The 14803-nt window shown below is 60.8% G+C and overlaps 1 protein-coding gene across 7 annotated transcripts in view; it reads left to right on the top strand.

Annotated features, from left to right (window-relative positions):
* The first annotated feature begins 1001 nt into the window (after positions 1–1001).
* CSF2RA (colony stimulating factor 2 receptor subunit alpha) overlaps positions 1002–14803 on the top strand; it is a 19972-nt gene continuing 6170 nt past the window's right edge. Inside the window, exons 1-8 of one of the 7 annotated variants that reach the window (XM_019631016.1) lie at positions 1018–1082; positions 2806–2955; positions 4940–5040; positions 6851–6993; positions 7883–8003; positions 9826–9955; positions 10050–10222; positions 11231–11488. In XM_019631016.1, the coding sequence (XP_019486561.1) occupies positions 4941–5040; positions 6851–6993; positions 7883–8003; positions 9826–9955; positions 10050–10222; positions 11231–11488 (925 nt within the window). In that variant the 5' untranslated portion in view covers positions 1018–1082; positions 2806–2955; position 4940. The other 6 variants (XM_019631015.1, XM_019631017.1, XM_019631014.1 and 3 more) reach the window with 6 other exon arrangements.

Raw genomic sequence — 14803 nt, 5'->3', positions numbered from 1 at the left:
CTGCGTGTGTCAGGCGCGACCAGACACGGTGGCCTGCGTGACGGTGAGCGGTGGCTATGTCGGGGTGCCCAGGGCCACGCTCCGTTTTCATGATTCCCTAGACGGACTCTCAGAACTCAGAAACACCGTTACGCTCACGGCTCTGGTTACGTGGTGTTAGAAGCGGGACTCTGTCTCCCTCCAGGAAAGAAACACCGTGGGAACACCCACAGCTCCAGTTCAAACGCCTTCCTCGATTCTGTGGTGCCCCCACTTCCCGGCTCCCCGAGGAGCCGACCGCACGTGGCATGTCCCCCCTTCACCCCACCCTCTTTGCCAGGTCCTCCTTTTTCTGCAGCTCTGACAAGGCAGCGGCGTGCCCGCGTTTTCTCAGTGCTGAAGCCCTACTGTGTGGGGCGTCCGCCTCCCTCCAAGCACAGCGATGCCCTTCTCGCTGGTCACAGCGGCCTGCCTGCCGCCTGTGCGGTCGGACAAACGGCCGTGACCAGAACCGGCCTGATATCGAAGTCGCCCACCAGGTATGCGCCACCGGTGAGGTTTGTGCCACCGTGGTGCCCGGCGTGGGCGTCCTTTCTGACTCTGGCCCGTACTGATGCTGACGGACGGCGGCTCCGTCCCTCCGGAGCGGGGAGGCCTGGAGGCATGTCCTGTGCCGCTGCCTCTCGCCTTTGCTGTCACTACAATCCCCAGCTGGACTTTCACTTGGAAGCACATCATGCTGTTCAAAGCATGGGCACCGGTGGCTTGTGTGGCACCCCCCCCTCTCTGTGTTTGCTTTTCTTGGCGCTTTGCAGATGGCACGAGGGGTGTGTGTGTGTGTGGGGGGGCGGTGGAGGCAGGATGGGGGGGTGTCACCGCCCAGCAACCCAGTGGGGCTCTCCTGGGAGCTGGGGCTTGACGAGCACACACGCCACAGGCAGAAATACATTGTCAGGGGGCGGTGCCTCAGGAAGGGGCGGGAATCATTGTTGAAATCTCTTGCAATGCAATCAGTGTCCTCACTTTTGAGCTGTTGAAGGGAACAGCCAGATGTCGGGGCCTCAGGAAACCGCGTGAACGGAGGTGGAGGAGAGACCGCTGAGGTGGGGTAAGGCGGTCCCTCTACTCCGTGGTCCTCGAAATGTGTCGCCACTGCGGTGACATGTCCTGCTGGTGTGGCTGCAGCTGGCGGTCACGTCTCAGGGTGGGGGGCGTGGGGACTGCTGGATGCGGGGCGCCCATCTGAGAGGGGTCACCGGGCAGGGATCCAACACCCCGTGGGCATTGCGTCCTACGGTCTCAGCCCCAGCCACCAGCCGGCTCACCCTCGGGGCTCACTGGCTTGTCCGTGAGAACTGGCCTGAGCCCCAACGCATGCACGCCCCTGGAAGCAGTGTGTGCATGGCGTCGTCCCCAGGGGGACAGTGGTCCCCAGCTCCCAGGTTGGCTGACGGTCACCCTGTCTGAAAGCTCAGCAGCCCAGTGCAGAGCTGGTGGCCGGGAGGGGTTAGGGGTGTCGCCGGGGAACACGGCGTTTTATTCTGCGCGTTGTGTTGCCCGAGCACAGCCATTGAGGGCACCCCCCGCCCTTCGCCCTGGGAACCTCAGGGAGCTCGCAATGCAAGCTCACCCTAAGGGGCGCCCACAGCTGGTAACCCCTGGTCTCGGATGCAACCCTGACCCTCTGAGTCAGAGTCTGCTTGCGAGCGCCACCGGCCGCCTCCCCCTCCCCCGGCCCCCCAGGTGATGCTTCTGTGGGCAGCAAATTGGAGAAAACGCCACTCTGATAGATGCAGGGCACGGGCGATTATTTCTGTATGAAGCTGAACTCTAACAAGGACGGCTGGCCGTGAAGGCCCGAGACCCATAGGTGTACAAGTTTCCATTTATCTGAAACATGCAAATCCACAGAGACACAAGCCCCCCCCCCGGGGGGAGGGTTGCCAGGGGCTGCCGGGTGGGGGGCACGGGGACGGGGCCTCCTTCTGGGTGACAAACCGGGTCTGCAGCCCGACCCAGGTGAGGTTTGCCGCTTGCGGTGCTGTTCAGTGCACCTGAACCCGTGCGCTCTCCAAAGGTGTGGTTTACGGCACGTGAACGTTGCCTGCAGTAAAAAAAAAACAAAACAAAACCAAAAAAGCAGCCACCAATCCAGGCAAGATCAATAGAGTTGTGAGATGCCGTTTCGCGGCCAGTTCTGTGAGGACGCCAGGAGCTGCCTCGTACATGGTGGGCATGAGGAATGAAGGAGGGACGGCGGCGGCGTGACAGGTGGGCACCTGGGCCGTTTCCTGCTGTGCCCCAGTGATGCTGCAAAGGGGACCGTGCCGCACGATCCTTGAGCAGCAGCCTGACGCCCGCACGAAGCGTCTGCCGGCGAGGGCAGCCCTCCAGCAGGTCACCCGGGGGCAGTTGATGAGGGCATTGTTGGGGGTTTTTAAGTCCAGCGTAAGGACACCTACGGTTTCACTGCATCACCATGGGCGTGAAGAAGTGAGTGGGAGCTCAGGGCAGAGGAACCTGAATGGGGAACCGCCTGAGCAAACTTTCTGTGAGGTAACGCAGGGCAGGCCCACGCCTCGGAGGGGGCACGCGCCCACGGGCGCCTGCGGCTCGGCTGTCCCCGATGCAGGCGCGATGACCGGAGGCTCTGAGCAGGAGACGGGGGACCCGAGACGTGCACAGGGCGGGCGGGGAGATGGCGGAGGCAGGTGCGCGGCCACAGCGGCCACCCAGGCCCCGGGCGCTGACCCCTCCTCGTGCCCAGCCCCCTCCAGGCTCCAGGGCCCTCGGCCCGACGCCCGTGGGCGTTTCCACAAATTGCAGATGTGAAAATCTCGGAAAGCGGAACTCTGGCTCCCACGCCGAGGAAGGACCCTCTCTGCAAACCTCAGGGGTGGAGCAAAGCACCCCCGTTTTAGAGAACCTTGCGAAGGCCTGGAGGAATACCAGCCCGCACACATGTGGAGGAAGCAGGTGTGTCCCCGGCACCCAGGGGACGAGCGGCTTGGGAGGCGCAGATGTTCGTTACAGCCTGTGCTTTTATTTCCTCTTTGATAGAAAGTGAGGTCCCTGTGGGTGGAGGGGGGCTCAGGGTGAGGCGCGGATGGGAGGCTGGTGGGGCCCCCCAAGGGCACACCGGCCCAGGGACGCACACCCAAAGTGGGGGGCTGGGGGGATGGCCCGCTGTTGGGCGGCAGCCGGGAGACGGTGACCAAAAGCCAGGGGGACAAGGGACTTTGGAGCCCAGATGAGCCAAGGGTGCAGAGAAGGCGTCCCGTTGTTTAGATTCCGCATAGAACTGCGACCCTGTGGCATCTGCCTTTCTCTGTCTGGCTTGTTGCATTATGGAAAAGCAGGGTGCCAGGTGCAGAGGGGTGCTGGGTGCCCCCGTCCCCTGCACGCAGCCCCCGATGATCCCCGTGTCCCATGAGTGCGGCACATCCGTGGACGGAGTGAAGCAACGCTGACAGCGTTGCACACTCAGGGCCAGTGTCGACATCAAGGCCACCCTTGGTGTCACGCCTCCTATGGGTTTGGACAAACGGATCATGACGTGTGTCCCCCACGACGGGGTCACACGGAGGAGCCTCCCAGCCCTAGTCCCTCTGTGCCCCCTGTGTGCGTCCCCCACCCCCATCGAACCCCTGCTTCTTTCTATCGTGTCCCCCGCTTTGCCTTTTGCAGAGTGTCCCAGGGCTGGCATCCCAGAGGGTGCAGCCTTTTCAGACTGGCGGCTCGCTGGGCGACATGCATTTCAGCTTCCTGCACGGGTCTCCGTGTACTCACCGCTTTTCTCAATACCTCCCTCTGTTTTTCTTTTCCTTACTTACACTGTTTTAATTGCTGCAAACTCATTTGAAAAAAAAAAGGCAGCAAAATCCACTCGAAACAATCGTTACTGCGACATGGACATCGGATGCGTCCTGTCCGGTCTCCACCCCCCAAGTCCAGTCTGCTTACTGAGGGCGACTGGGCGCCCCGAGAAACTCATCCACGGGACAGGGACGCCCCTAAAACTCTTTTCAAAGGACCGTGCATGTGGGCCTTGGCCTCAGTCGGCACACACAGCAGGCGGGCGTGTGGACGTGCAGAAGCCAGTCATGGGCGGGCTGAGGGCACCCCCGTCCACACCGTGGGGGAGACGGCCTCGGGCGACCTCTGTTGTCAGGAAGTGGGCGCTGCCCAGCGGAGGCGCCAGCGGGCGGGTCCCTCCCGGTTTCCAGGCCGGGGACGCCCGGGGCTGGGTTCACAGCAGTGAAGCCGTCGCCGGCCGGGGAAGGTCAGGGCGAGGCTGGACCCAGTCACTGAGCTCAGGCGTGGAGACAAGGCCGTGTCCCCGAGACCAGCTGTGTGGACACAGCCTTCGTCCCGCTGCGTTCTTTGGGGGCAGCGTGTGCCCGCGCGTGGGTCCCCCTCTGGTCTCTGCTCCAAGCCCCGGGGAGGGAGTCCTGGCGCCCGCGGGGGGCCGCGTGATGGTCCCCAGAACCTGCGTCTGCGTTGCCTCCCGTGGCGCGCGCACACGCAGACCCGGGGAGAAGCCCTAAGGATGAGTCTCGACCTCCGTCATCGGCGGGCAGGAAAGCGGTCAGCCCCTCCAGCCTGATAGCCCCCGGGGCGCGGTAAGGGGGAGTGACATCCGAGGCAGCCCCCCATGCGCATGGCAGGCACCCACGAGCCACACAGGGGAAGGCGGCCTGGTCCCGGGGACAAGGACGCGATGCCCCCGGCAGGGGACGTAGTTCCCCGCCAGGTAGGACGGCTGCGGCAGCGAGCACACGGCGGGCAGGCCGGGCTGATGTCAGAATGAATGCCGACGACGACGGCTGGTCACACAGTGGCTGAGAGGGACGTGCCGAAAAGCGACGTGTGTTCTGGCCATGCAACCGCGCGCTGCCGGGTCCCCGGGCCAGGGACCCCCGTGCGAGCCAGGTCCCTCAGTGCGTGTCTCTCTCTCCAGCATGGCCCGTCCCGCGGGAAGCCCCATGGGTCCCCAGGTGAAGGCCGTCCTGCTGTCGGTGCTCCTGTGCCTGGCGGTCCTCCTGACCCAGCAGGACCAGGGTGAGTGTGCACACGCGCTGGGCCCCTTCCCGTCACCCCCGTGCAGACGGCCCTGGCGCCTGGGGACGTCTCCTCAAGTGTGGGTCCACTTTCCTTTGGCCCCTGACGTTCGTTAGGGACCCCACACAACGAAGCCACACGGAGGTCCCCGGCGAGTGTGGCTGGGGTGCTGGGATGTGGGGTGACCGGAAGTCAGGTGCTTCCGGGGCCATCAGCGCCGTGCGACGGGCTGGGGCACAGGGACAGTGGGGGACCCTGGGTGTCAGGGAAACTCTTGCTCCTCCGGGGCCAATTCATCCCGTGTCAACACATCCAGGGAAAGACAGCTCACCGGGCAGGACAAAGACACCTCTGAACCCCAACCTCCCCTAAGGAGCACTGCTGGGAACCCCTGCCCAGGCCAGGGGGGGCCCCCAACATGACCAGGGAGAAGTTCAAAACTACAGTTTACTTTTGTGAGTTTTAGCCGACCTGTTGCGGGCAGACACGCGATTGCTTTATGCAGCAGCAATGGCGGAAAACAGAGAGGTTAAGCAGCCGGCAGGAAGTCACACAGCCAGGGCATGACCGAGCTGGCAGCCAAACAAACAAACGCGGCGGTGTCTTTGTGCAAATTGGTCTGATTGGAAAAGGGGGACAGTGTGGACACCCCTCCGCCCCCCCGAGAGACCAGATGGGCTGGTGATGCAGGTGGCCCTGCCCCTGCCCTGCAAACGGGGACCTGACGGATCTTTCGTAGAGTCACACTCTGCCTGTCGCGTCCCGGCCCCTCTGCGGTGGGCTGTACGTGGGACAGCACGGACCCCCGTCACTCGGGCGGCCCCGGGTCCAGGGGACGCATGGCCTGCGGGTTGATCGTGTCATCCGAGCTCTGCCGACCGCTGGAGACTTTCTCGGATGGGTATGAACTCAAGGTTTGGCAGAACGCACAGGCTGCGAGGGAAGATTCAGCGTGCAGTCCGCCCTCGGGGACGGACGGTTGTTCACGTCAGATGTGGCGGGGGCGAGTGACATGAAAGGAGAACCCGCCCACGAGGTAACAGATCAACCTTTGGACCCCAGAGGCCTGGACGCAGGTGGCCCCTGGGACCGGACAGGCGTTGCCATGAAGGCGTGTGGCAGCGAGCGCAGAAGCTGTGAGGAGTGACACATCCAAGACGCACATGGAAAACGCCCGGCTACCCCCCCATACAAATGAAAGCCTGAGCCCAGACACGCGGCGACCGCAGCCGACACCAACCCTTTGTCCAGCGGCAGCACGCAGGACGCCTGCCTGCCTTGAGGTCGGGGTCGCACGAAACCCAGTGGCCAGAGCTGCACCAGACCAACAAGCGATGCAAGAGCTTCTGTGACCGTTGGCCTCCCAGGGGCCAGGGCTGCATCAGAAACGGACGCGTCCCCTCGTGTCTGTTCCCACTTGCCCCTGAGGACCAAGCAGAGAAAGCCTGGGGACGGCCCAGCCAGCCACACGGGCGCCCTGCGTCTCGTCGGCCGCCGACGTCTGCCCCTGAGCAGCCGCTTCCGGCCGGACGCAGCCGAGAGTCCCCTAAGTCCCTGTTACGCAGGCGATGGCCGAGTCCTTTCCTTTATCTCCTCACGGAGACAAGGAGCAGGCTGGAAGAAGAGGTGATAGGAAGGGGAGGCGTTTCTGAGGACGTGCCAAGGTCCCGGGGCCGCCTCGGTGACAGGGGACGAGGGACCGCAAGTCCCAGCCCTGGCCGTAGCGTACCCCACCTGGGATGTGTAGATTGGGGGGAAAAACAGGCGCAACGCCAGCGCGGTTTCTGAGTCTGCTGGCCACATCTTTCAGGGTCGCGAAGCGAGAAACACATCCCCTACCTAAACGTGAGGTTCGACCCGTGGAAGATGAACTTAAGTTGGGACTGCCAAGAAAACGTCACCGTCGTCACCTGTCAGATGGTGCACAAGGAGAAAGGGCCGGTGACAAAGAAGGTAGGGTGGGCTCGGCACGCCCCACGGGCGCCCCTGACACAGCTCTCGTCAAGTCACAAACAAGGCCACAGCGGGTACAAATGACAAACGCACCCACGGCCCTGGGCACCAGGACGAGCCGCGGTTCCCGCTGTGCCTGTGCCCAGCGCCCCGATTCCCAGGCGACTGACGGGCTCCCTGGAAAACGTCTTGTCCTAAAAGGAAAGGGTTGTGCAGCCCTCACGCCCACAGGGGAGCAGCTCTGTCTCTGAGCCCCCATGAGGTCAGACCCGGCAGAGGGGTACAGGGAGCCTAGAGGCGGTGGGACCCTCGGGGACGGTCACCCACCCGAGCAAGGAAGGGGACTGGCAGGATGGGGGACCCACAGCATCAGGCTTACCTCCCAAGAGAGCATGCAGAGGCTCCCCGAGTTCCCAGTGGCGACTTTCAGGGGGATGAAATGTCCTTCCGCTGGGGTGACCCGTCGGAGGTCATCCAGGCTTAACCCGGAGGAGGAGCGTTAGCCCCGAACTGTGCAGACGGACTTGATACCATTTAACCGCGAACCTGGAGGGCCTGTTACGGACGGAGAGGCTCAGGCCCCACCTGGGACCGGGTGGCGCGGAACCTGCCCGGTGACAAGGTCCCCGGCAGCCGAGAGCACGTGACATGGCAGTTGTGTTGGGCTTTTCTAAACGCCGCTGCAGGGTATTGAGTTAAGGTCCCACTTGCAGGTCGGCATGTGGCCACGACCCAGAGCAGGCACACGGGGGACATTTCGCATGGCGGGGGGCGGGGGCGAGCGGGGAGGGGACGCCTGGTGTCCTGAGGCCGGCGTACGAGCAAGCGACCTCAACCGGACAGCAGAGGAAGCTGTTGTCTAACCCACTGCCTGGTTGCCCCTTTGCAGCCCAAGGGGAAAGCCTGTTACTGCACGTTTGCGACCTACGACCTGCACAGGGGGGCCACGTTCGTGATTACGGTCAACGACACCAGCCGAGAGCCGATTATAGAGACCTACGCTAACCCAGGTAGGGGAAACGCCATCGTGAGCCCCCTGCACCCCAGGCGCTCCCACGTCGAGCCCCCCGTTTTCCAGCCCTGGCGAGATGTCATGCGAACTCGGGAATTGTGGGTGTTCGTGATGCACCCCTCGATGTCTTGCTAACGGGGACGTGCTGTAAGGCGACGGCCGCAGGGACGCTGTCAACGCGTGCTTTGGCGTCACGTCCAAAACAGTCCCTGCCCAGGCCAATGTGTAGAGACATTTCCCCCCGCGTTTTTGTGCCGCGGTTTTGCAGTGTGGGGGTTTCCGTGGAAGCCTGTAACCCGTTTTGACTCGGTTTCCGCCTGAGATGAGTTTCGTTCTAAAACGGATGTGCGTTCCCCCCGTTTCCACTGTCACCCTTTAGTAAACACGCAGTCGCGTGTGTTCGTCGTGTGTTCTTGGCACGTCGCTGGCCAAAGCTCAGGGGACGATAAATGTGTGAGTGCATTTCTGGGCTGTCTGATCAATTTGCTTTATCTCGAAGTCTATTTTGATGCCCGTGCCCCGCTGTTTTGACGGCTGCACCTGCGGCACGTCTTTCGGGGTCAGGGAATGTGATGCCTGCAGCTTGGCTCTTCTAGCTCGATACGGTTTTGCCGCTCCGCAGTCCTCTGGGGCTCCACGTACGTGTTTTGTTGTCCCTATTTCTGGAGAGAATACCATTGGGATTTTCATAGAGACCGTATTGATCGCTAGCTCACTCTGGGGAGGACGGACATTTCAACAGTGTGAATTATTTTCGCCTAGAAACCCGGGATGTCTCTCCATGTACCGCTGTGTGTTCTGTGAGTCCCTTCATCAGTGTTTTCTCGTAGTTAGTGTACGCGTCTTTCGTGTCTTTGCGTGAGTTTATTCCGACAGGCATTTCATTCTTTGCGTGGCCACTGTGAATGGGTTGTTTTCCTGAGTTTCCTTTTCGGGCAGGTCGTGGTGACTGCGTAGACACACGGCAGACGTCCACTCGTTGATTTTTGGGCCCTGCAACGTTGCTGCGTTTGTTTCCTGGCTCCGACGGTTTCGTGTGTGTGTTTGTTTTGGCCGTGAGGGTTTTCTAGCTACACGGTTACATCCGCTGCAATCAGACACGGCTTCCCTCCTCCCTTTCTGATTTGGGCGCATTTATTTCTTTTTCTTGTCTAATTGCTGTGGCTCGGACTTTCACTGCTACGTTGACTACAAGTGGTGAGAGTGGGCACCCCGACCGTGTACGGGGTCTTAGAGAAAAAGCTTTCAGTTCTGCGGTTTTTTTGTTGTTGTTTTGCTTTTTTTTTTCCGTTGAGTATGACCGTGAGCTGTGGGCGTCTCACGTTTGGCATCGATCGTGGCGAGGCAACTGCCTTCTGCGCCTCCTGGATTGGGTGTTTTCTTTATCCTGAACGGGTGTTGAATTTTGTCAAATGTTTTTCCTGCCTCTGTCGCGATGACCATGTGGGACTTTTCCCGTTTCGTTCTGCGTGTGGTTGGCCCGCCGTGCGTCAACTCCCATGCGCGTGGCAGGCAGCGCTTTCAACGCGCTGTTGGGTTTGGTTCGCTAGTATTTTGTTGACAGTCCTTTGCACAGGTGTTTATGAGGTACAGTGGCCCCTTGTTTGGTTTCCTCGTCTGGCTCTGAGATTAGGGTGCTGCTGTTCTCATAAAATGAGCTGGGAAGTGCTACCTCCTCTATTTTGGGGGGAAAAAACGTAAGAAGGATTTGCGTTAACGCTTCGTCCGTGGTTTGGCGGACACGGAAACCGTGACGCCATCTGGTCTACCCCCCTTGTCACCTTCAGCGGCAAACTGTTTTGTTTCCGCCTCTCCCCCAGGTGAAGAGGGCACGGCCGCCCAAAACTTCTCCTGTGCCGTCCGCAACGCCAGCTTCATGAACTGCACGTGGGCCAAGGGTCCGGCAGCCCCTGAGGACGTCCAATATTTTTTGTACATCCAAGACGGAAAGTAAGCGTGGGCCCCGTGGGGACGACGACGACAGAGACGGTGAGGACAGACAGGCACGTCCTGACGGTTGTCCGAACCCTTTGGCGTCTTACAGGCGAAGCAAGGGAACAGAGTGCCCTCAATACACAGAACGCTCGGGAACCCACGTGGGGTGCCACCTCCAAGACCTCTCAGAGTTGGACTTCTACTCTTACTTCCTGGTCAACGGCACCAGCCAACAAGCCGGGATCCAGTTCTTTGACACTATTTTGTCGTTAAATGAAATAGGTGAGAACGAGACTAAGAGGTAACCACTGCTTCGCACGTCCAGCCGTTGCAATGGACTCTGCATACGTGTCTGAGTGACGTGCTGTAACTAAGGGCCGCGGGCTTCAGGCTTAAAAAGATGAAAATGTTTCCTCCCCCGTCCTGGAGGCCAGGAGGCTGCCGCCACGCTGTCCCAGGGCCGCGCTCCCTCCAGAGGCCCCAGGGGACGGTCCCTCCTGCCCCGTCCAGCTCCTGGGGGCTCCCGGCGTCCCCGGACGGGTGGCCGCCACCCCCATCTCTGCCTCCGTCTCCACGTGTTGTCCCCTCTGTGTGTCCCTCCTCTTCTGTCCCTGATAAGGACACTGTCATTGGGGTCAGGGCCCCCCTGATCCAGGACAACCTCCTCTCAGATTCCTTACTCAGTCCCATCCGCAGACTCTATTCCCAAACAGGATCCTGACGATTTGGGGGCTTGCTGAGATGGCGGGGGTTTCCTTTTTGTTTGTTTCTCTTGATCAGATGTAAGAACAGGGCCACACACGGAAGACAGAGGCCAACTAAAGGGCGTCACCTCTCCTTTTATCCTGAATGGAGCACAGTGAACTGTGGTGGCACTGGTGCCCCCACCTGCACCCCAGGACAAGAGGGTGGACAGTCCGGCCCGGACGTGGGGGTGCTGGCCCCTTCACGGACATCCCCAGGGTGTAGCGGGCACAGCTTTCTCTAGTCTTATTGGGGGGCCGGTGCCCCAGAAAAGCAAGCAAGCAGATTGTAAACCAGATCCTGCCAGTGGATGTTTTCTTTGCATGTTTCCGACATTTTTATTTAAGCCAAGAAATCCAACTACTGTTTTAAAACGCCATCCGCAGACATGGTGATCTATATAGAATAAGAGAACTATAGTTGCTCTGATTTCTACGCCGGGGTCCCCCCCTTCTTTTCAGATACGCGTCAACTCCCCCAGTCAGAAGCCACGGCTTTGCGGGCCCCACGGGGACCCCATCCTCCCAACGCCCTTTCCTTTGGCAGCCCCACAGCCGGCCAGACGGCCACGTGTCCGCACGTCTGGACCTACACACAGGCTGCGTCCCTCTGCGGACAACCCAGAACCCTCCGTGAGAGCCCCCCCCGGGCCACTGGCGTGTTTGTTTGCTTTGCTTTCCGTTGTTTTGCATGTTCCTTCTCTTCTTCTCAGCCCCCGGGCCCAGGCTGGCCCCTGGAGGACACCCCCATATCCTGTTTCTTGCCAAGTCAGCCCCCGCTCCCAGATGCCAGAGGTGGCTCCAGGCCCCTGTCATTACAGACATTCTGGCCTCCACGCCCACCGCTGCCTCCCTCCCTGGGCCTCCGGGAACCCAAACTTCGTCTCTTCTGCNCATTCTTTCTTATTTGTTGCTTATTTACTTTTATCGAGGCGTGAACACTGGATAATCACACTACACGAGTGCAAGTTTATCATTAGAGGTGGTACGTACATGCAACGAATTATTACTCGGCCAAAAAAAGGTGAAACACCATCATTTGCGGCGCCACGGAGGGACCTGGAGGGCCTTCCGCTGAGTGAGATAAGCCAGCCGATAAAGGACAAAACCCATATGATTCCCGTTGTTTTTAGAAAGCAGGTGACAACAGACTTAAACCTGGGCCATGAGCCAGAGTTTTTTTCCTCTTACGGCCACTTTTGCACTTCCTGACCCAGCAGCTGAACTGGAGACAGCCCGGTATCATGTTTTCTAACCAGGTCACAGCTGCCATGAACCCCAAAATGCCTCCGTTCATGAGCACCCTTTAAAAACAAAAACACTAAAAATGAATAACCCGCCTCAAAGCCTGCACCGTTCGCCGTGGTCTGGGCTGTTGTCGTCAACCTCATGTCCGCCCCTGTTCTAGAACCTTCTAGACCCCCCAATACCTTGAGATCACTTCAGCCAGGCCCCCTAGCACTCCTGGTTCCCTCAAAGGCTCCCATGTACTTCCAGGTTCGGGAGTGAAAGAGGCGTTTACCCTTAAAATAAGCAGCAGGACGTGAACGGCTGCACAGTGACCGGGTGTGAAAGGCAAGGGTAGCCCGTCCCCTGCCCGGGGCACAGCTCAGACGTGGACGTGAAGGACCCACCAGCCCCCTAGCATCAGGGGGACACGCGGCCAGCCAGGCCGTGCTGCCGAAGGGGGGGCCTCAGGATGACCGTGAGACAAGGGGCCCGAGACGGACTGCAGGCTGGGCTGAAACACTTCCTGTCCATCAAGATAACACTGGCCTGCCCACACCCGAAAACACAGCTGATGGAAGATTATGCGTTTCTGAAAAGGCTGACCCAGGAAAGACTTCTTTAAAAACATAAGAGAGAGAGAGAGAGGCAGAGAGAAGAGGACACCGTGGGCACCGAGGGCCCGGCCTTATGTCACTCTCAGTCCCTTCTCGCTGGGGAAACGCTGCCAGCTGCTTCCAGGACTGCCTCCGGGGGGTCCCTCGGGGACCTGGGTTCCTGCAGACCTGTCGGCATCGTGTACCCCGTTCCGCGCACCAAGCAGAGAACACAGCACCTTCAGAAAGCCCCCCGAAACGGCCTGAGAGGGACCCACGAGGTCGCCCCACCCGTAAGTCGATTCTCCCACGTTTAGGGCAGTGACAGGGCGCAGGGCGTGTTTGGTAAGAAGGAAAAACTGTCCAAGCTGCATGGGTCGCCCACGGGAAGGCAGGGGGCAAAAACGGTGTGGGGACTGTGCCTGAAGGGGCTTCGTTTGGGGAGAGGGGGAAAACGGCGAAGGCAGACGCAAGTGTTGGCGTGGCTGATAAACCANCAGACAGGACGGAGAAGCACAAAGGAGACAGCGTGCCCTGAGCTGGCGAGACACCTTGGGGACACGCGTCACGTGTCACCCTCCCTGGTGGCTCCCGCTAGTGGCTCTGGCTGTCCCCGGCCGCCCCGCTGCAGGTTGCCACTGCGCTGCCTCGTATCCAGCCCGTCACGTCTCGCTCAGCTCATGTGTCCTCAGCCTGGACATCCGAGCACGGCCACCGGCCCCGGGGTCCCCGTGACCTTGGAGGCCATGCCCGCCGCATGGGGCCAGGACGAGCCACCTCGCCCCCCCTTGTTCTCAGAGCTGCGTCCTGCCCCGGGACCTTGGCGCCTGCCGTGCCCTATGCCCGGATGTCCCTTCCCCACAGCCGCCCCCCCAGGGCACTGCTGCTCACCCCGCAGCTACCCGGTTAGTCTGCCCGGCAGACGTCTGGGGTTTCTGCCTCCCACCCGGCCGGCCAGCCCCTCACGCGTCCCCGTCGCCTCCTCCCCAGGTCACGTGGGCCGCATTGGCGCTGGATGCAGAAAAAGGCGACGACGACGACATCGTGACCATCCAAGAGGTCACAGAGTCCACGGCAACCCAGTAAATGTCACCGGTGTGTCCCCCCCGCCGCCCCGGCCCTCCAACCCCAGTCGTGCTGGAACCTGTGTGTTGCTGTGTGTCTGTGTTTGTTTCCAGTATTTGGAGAGACTTCTATTTTTTTAATTTTTTCTTATCCTTAAAAAAAAATGTGACTCTGTTTTCAAAGATACGGTTGTCGGGACTGTGCAGTGCCCTTCATGCATCCACCACGAACAGCTCAGGCGTCGTCCCAGCCTGCGGCCACCAGGGGCGGGGACGTGGGTCTCTGGGGCCTCCGCTTGTCCCTGTCACATCCCTGTCTTCCTGCCCTGGCTTAGCAAGGGGCGCGTTTCCGAAGGCGGCTGCGCGAGCGACCAAAACCCGTCACGTCACGCAGCCCAGGCTTGTCAGCTTAGAGCCCGTGGGCCGCTCCGCCTCCTTCTCAGAAGGACGCTTGTGATGACATCTCACAACTGAAGGTCGTCTCCCATCTCACGGTCCCTAACTTGATCGTGTTGGCAACGTGTCAAGTCCCACTGTCACAAGCTTCAGGGATTAGCACGGGGACGTCTTTGGGGACCTTATTCTGTCCACCACAAGTGGTAACAGACGGCACCATGACAGAGGCTGAAACGTCACAGATGATGCGTTCTAGCAGGGCGTGAAGGGTCCCTGGGGGGCGCAAAGAAAGACAAAGCACCAGGGGACGGCGTTTGGGGTGACCCTGACCTTGGGGTCAGAGTTGAGAGGTTCCCTTTGGTCGGCCACATGTGCTTTCCGTGTGCTCCCTGCAGATGTTCGCCAGCCCCTACCTGCCGGCCCGGGGGAGTTTGGGGGCCAGACAGAGAGCAGCCGTGTGGCGCTTTCTCCTCCTGGTTGCCACATGCAGGGGACCCTGGGGGACGCCGTGCACTTCCGGGGCTTGCCCTGTGACAGCCCCCGATTGCATCCTTGCCTCGGAGGGCTCCCGGCTGCAGCGTCCCCTCTGGTTGTCTGGAACCCCGCTGTCTGGGACCTGCCAGCTGCACGGTTCGTCAGGGCCGCCCAGGGCTGTCCCCGCCCCCCTGGTGTGGGCAACGGCTTGCACCGTGGTGCCCTGCGAGTCTCATTGGGACAGAGGCACCGTTTGGGGAACTTGCGGACCACAGCTTTGCTCAACAGGATGAGAGGGGGACAGTGGGGTGTCTTGCGGTCGGCGTCCTCGAGGGCCCAGCAGCACGGACTGGCTGTGTCCCC

This window comes from Hipposideros armiger, unplaced genomic scaffold, assembly GCF_001890085.2.
Source record: "Hipposideros armiger isolate ML-2016 unplaced genomic scaffold, ASM189008v1 scaffold_970, whole genome shotgun sequence".
Taxonomy (NCBI): Eukaryota; Metazoa; Chordata; class Mammalia; order Chiroptera; family Hipposideridae; genus Hipposideros; species Hipposideros armiger.
This window is presented reverse-complemented; position numbering and strand designations above follow the sequence as displayed.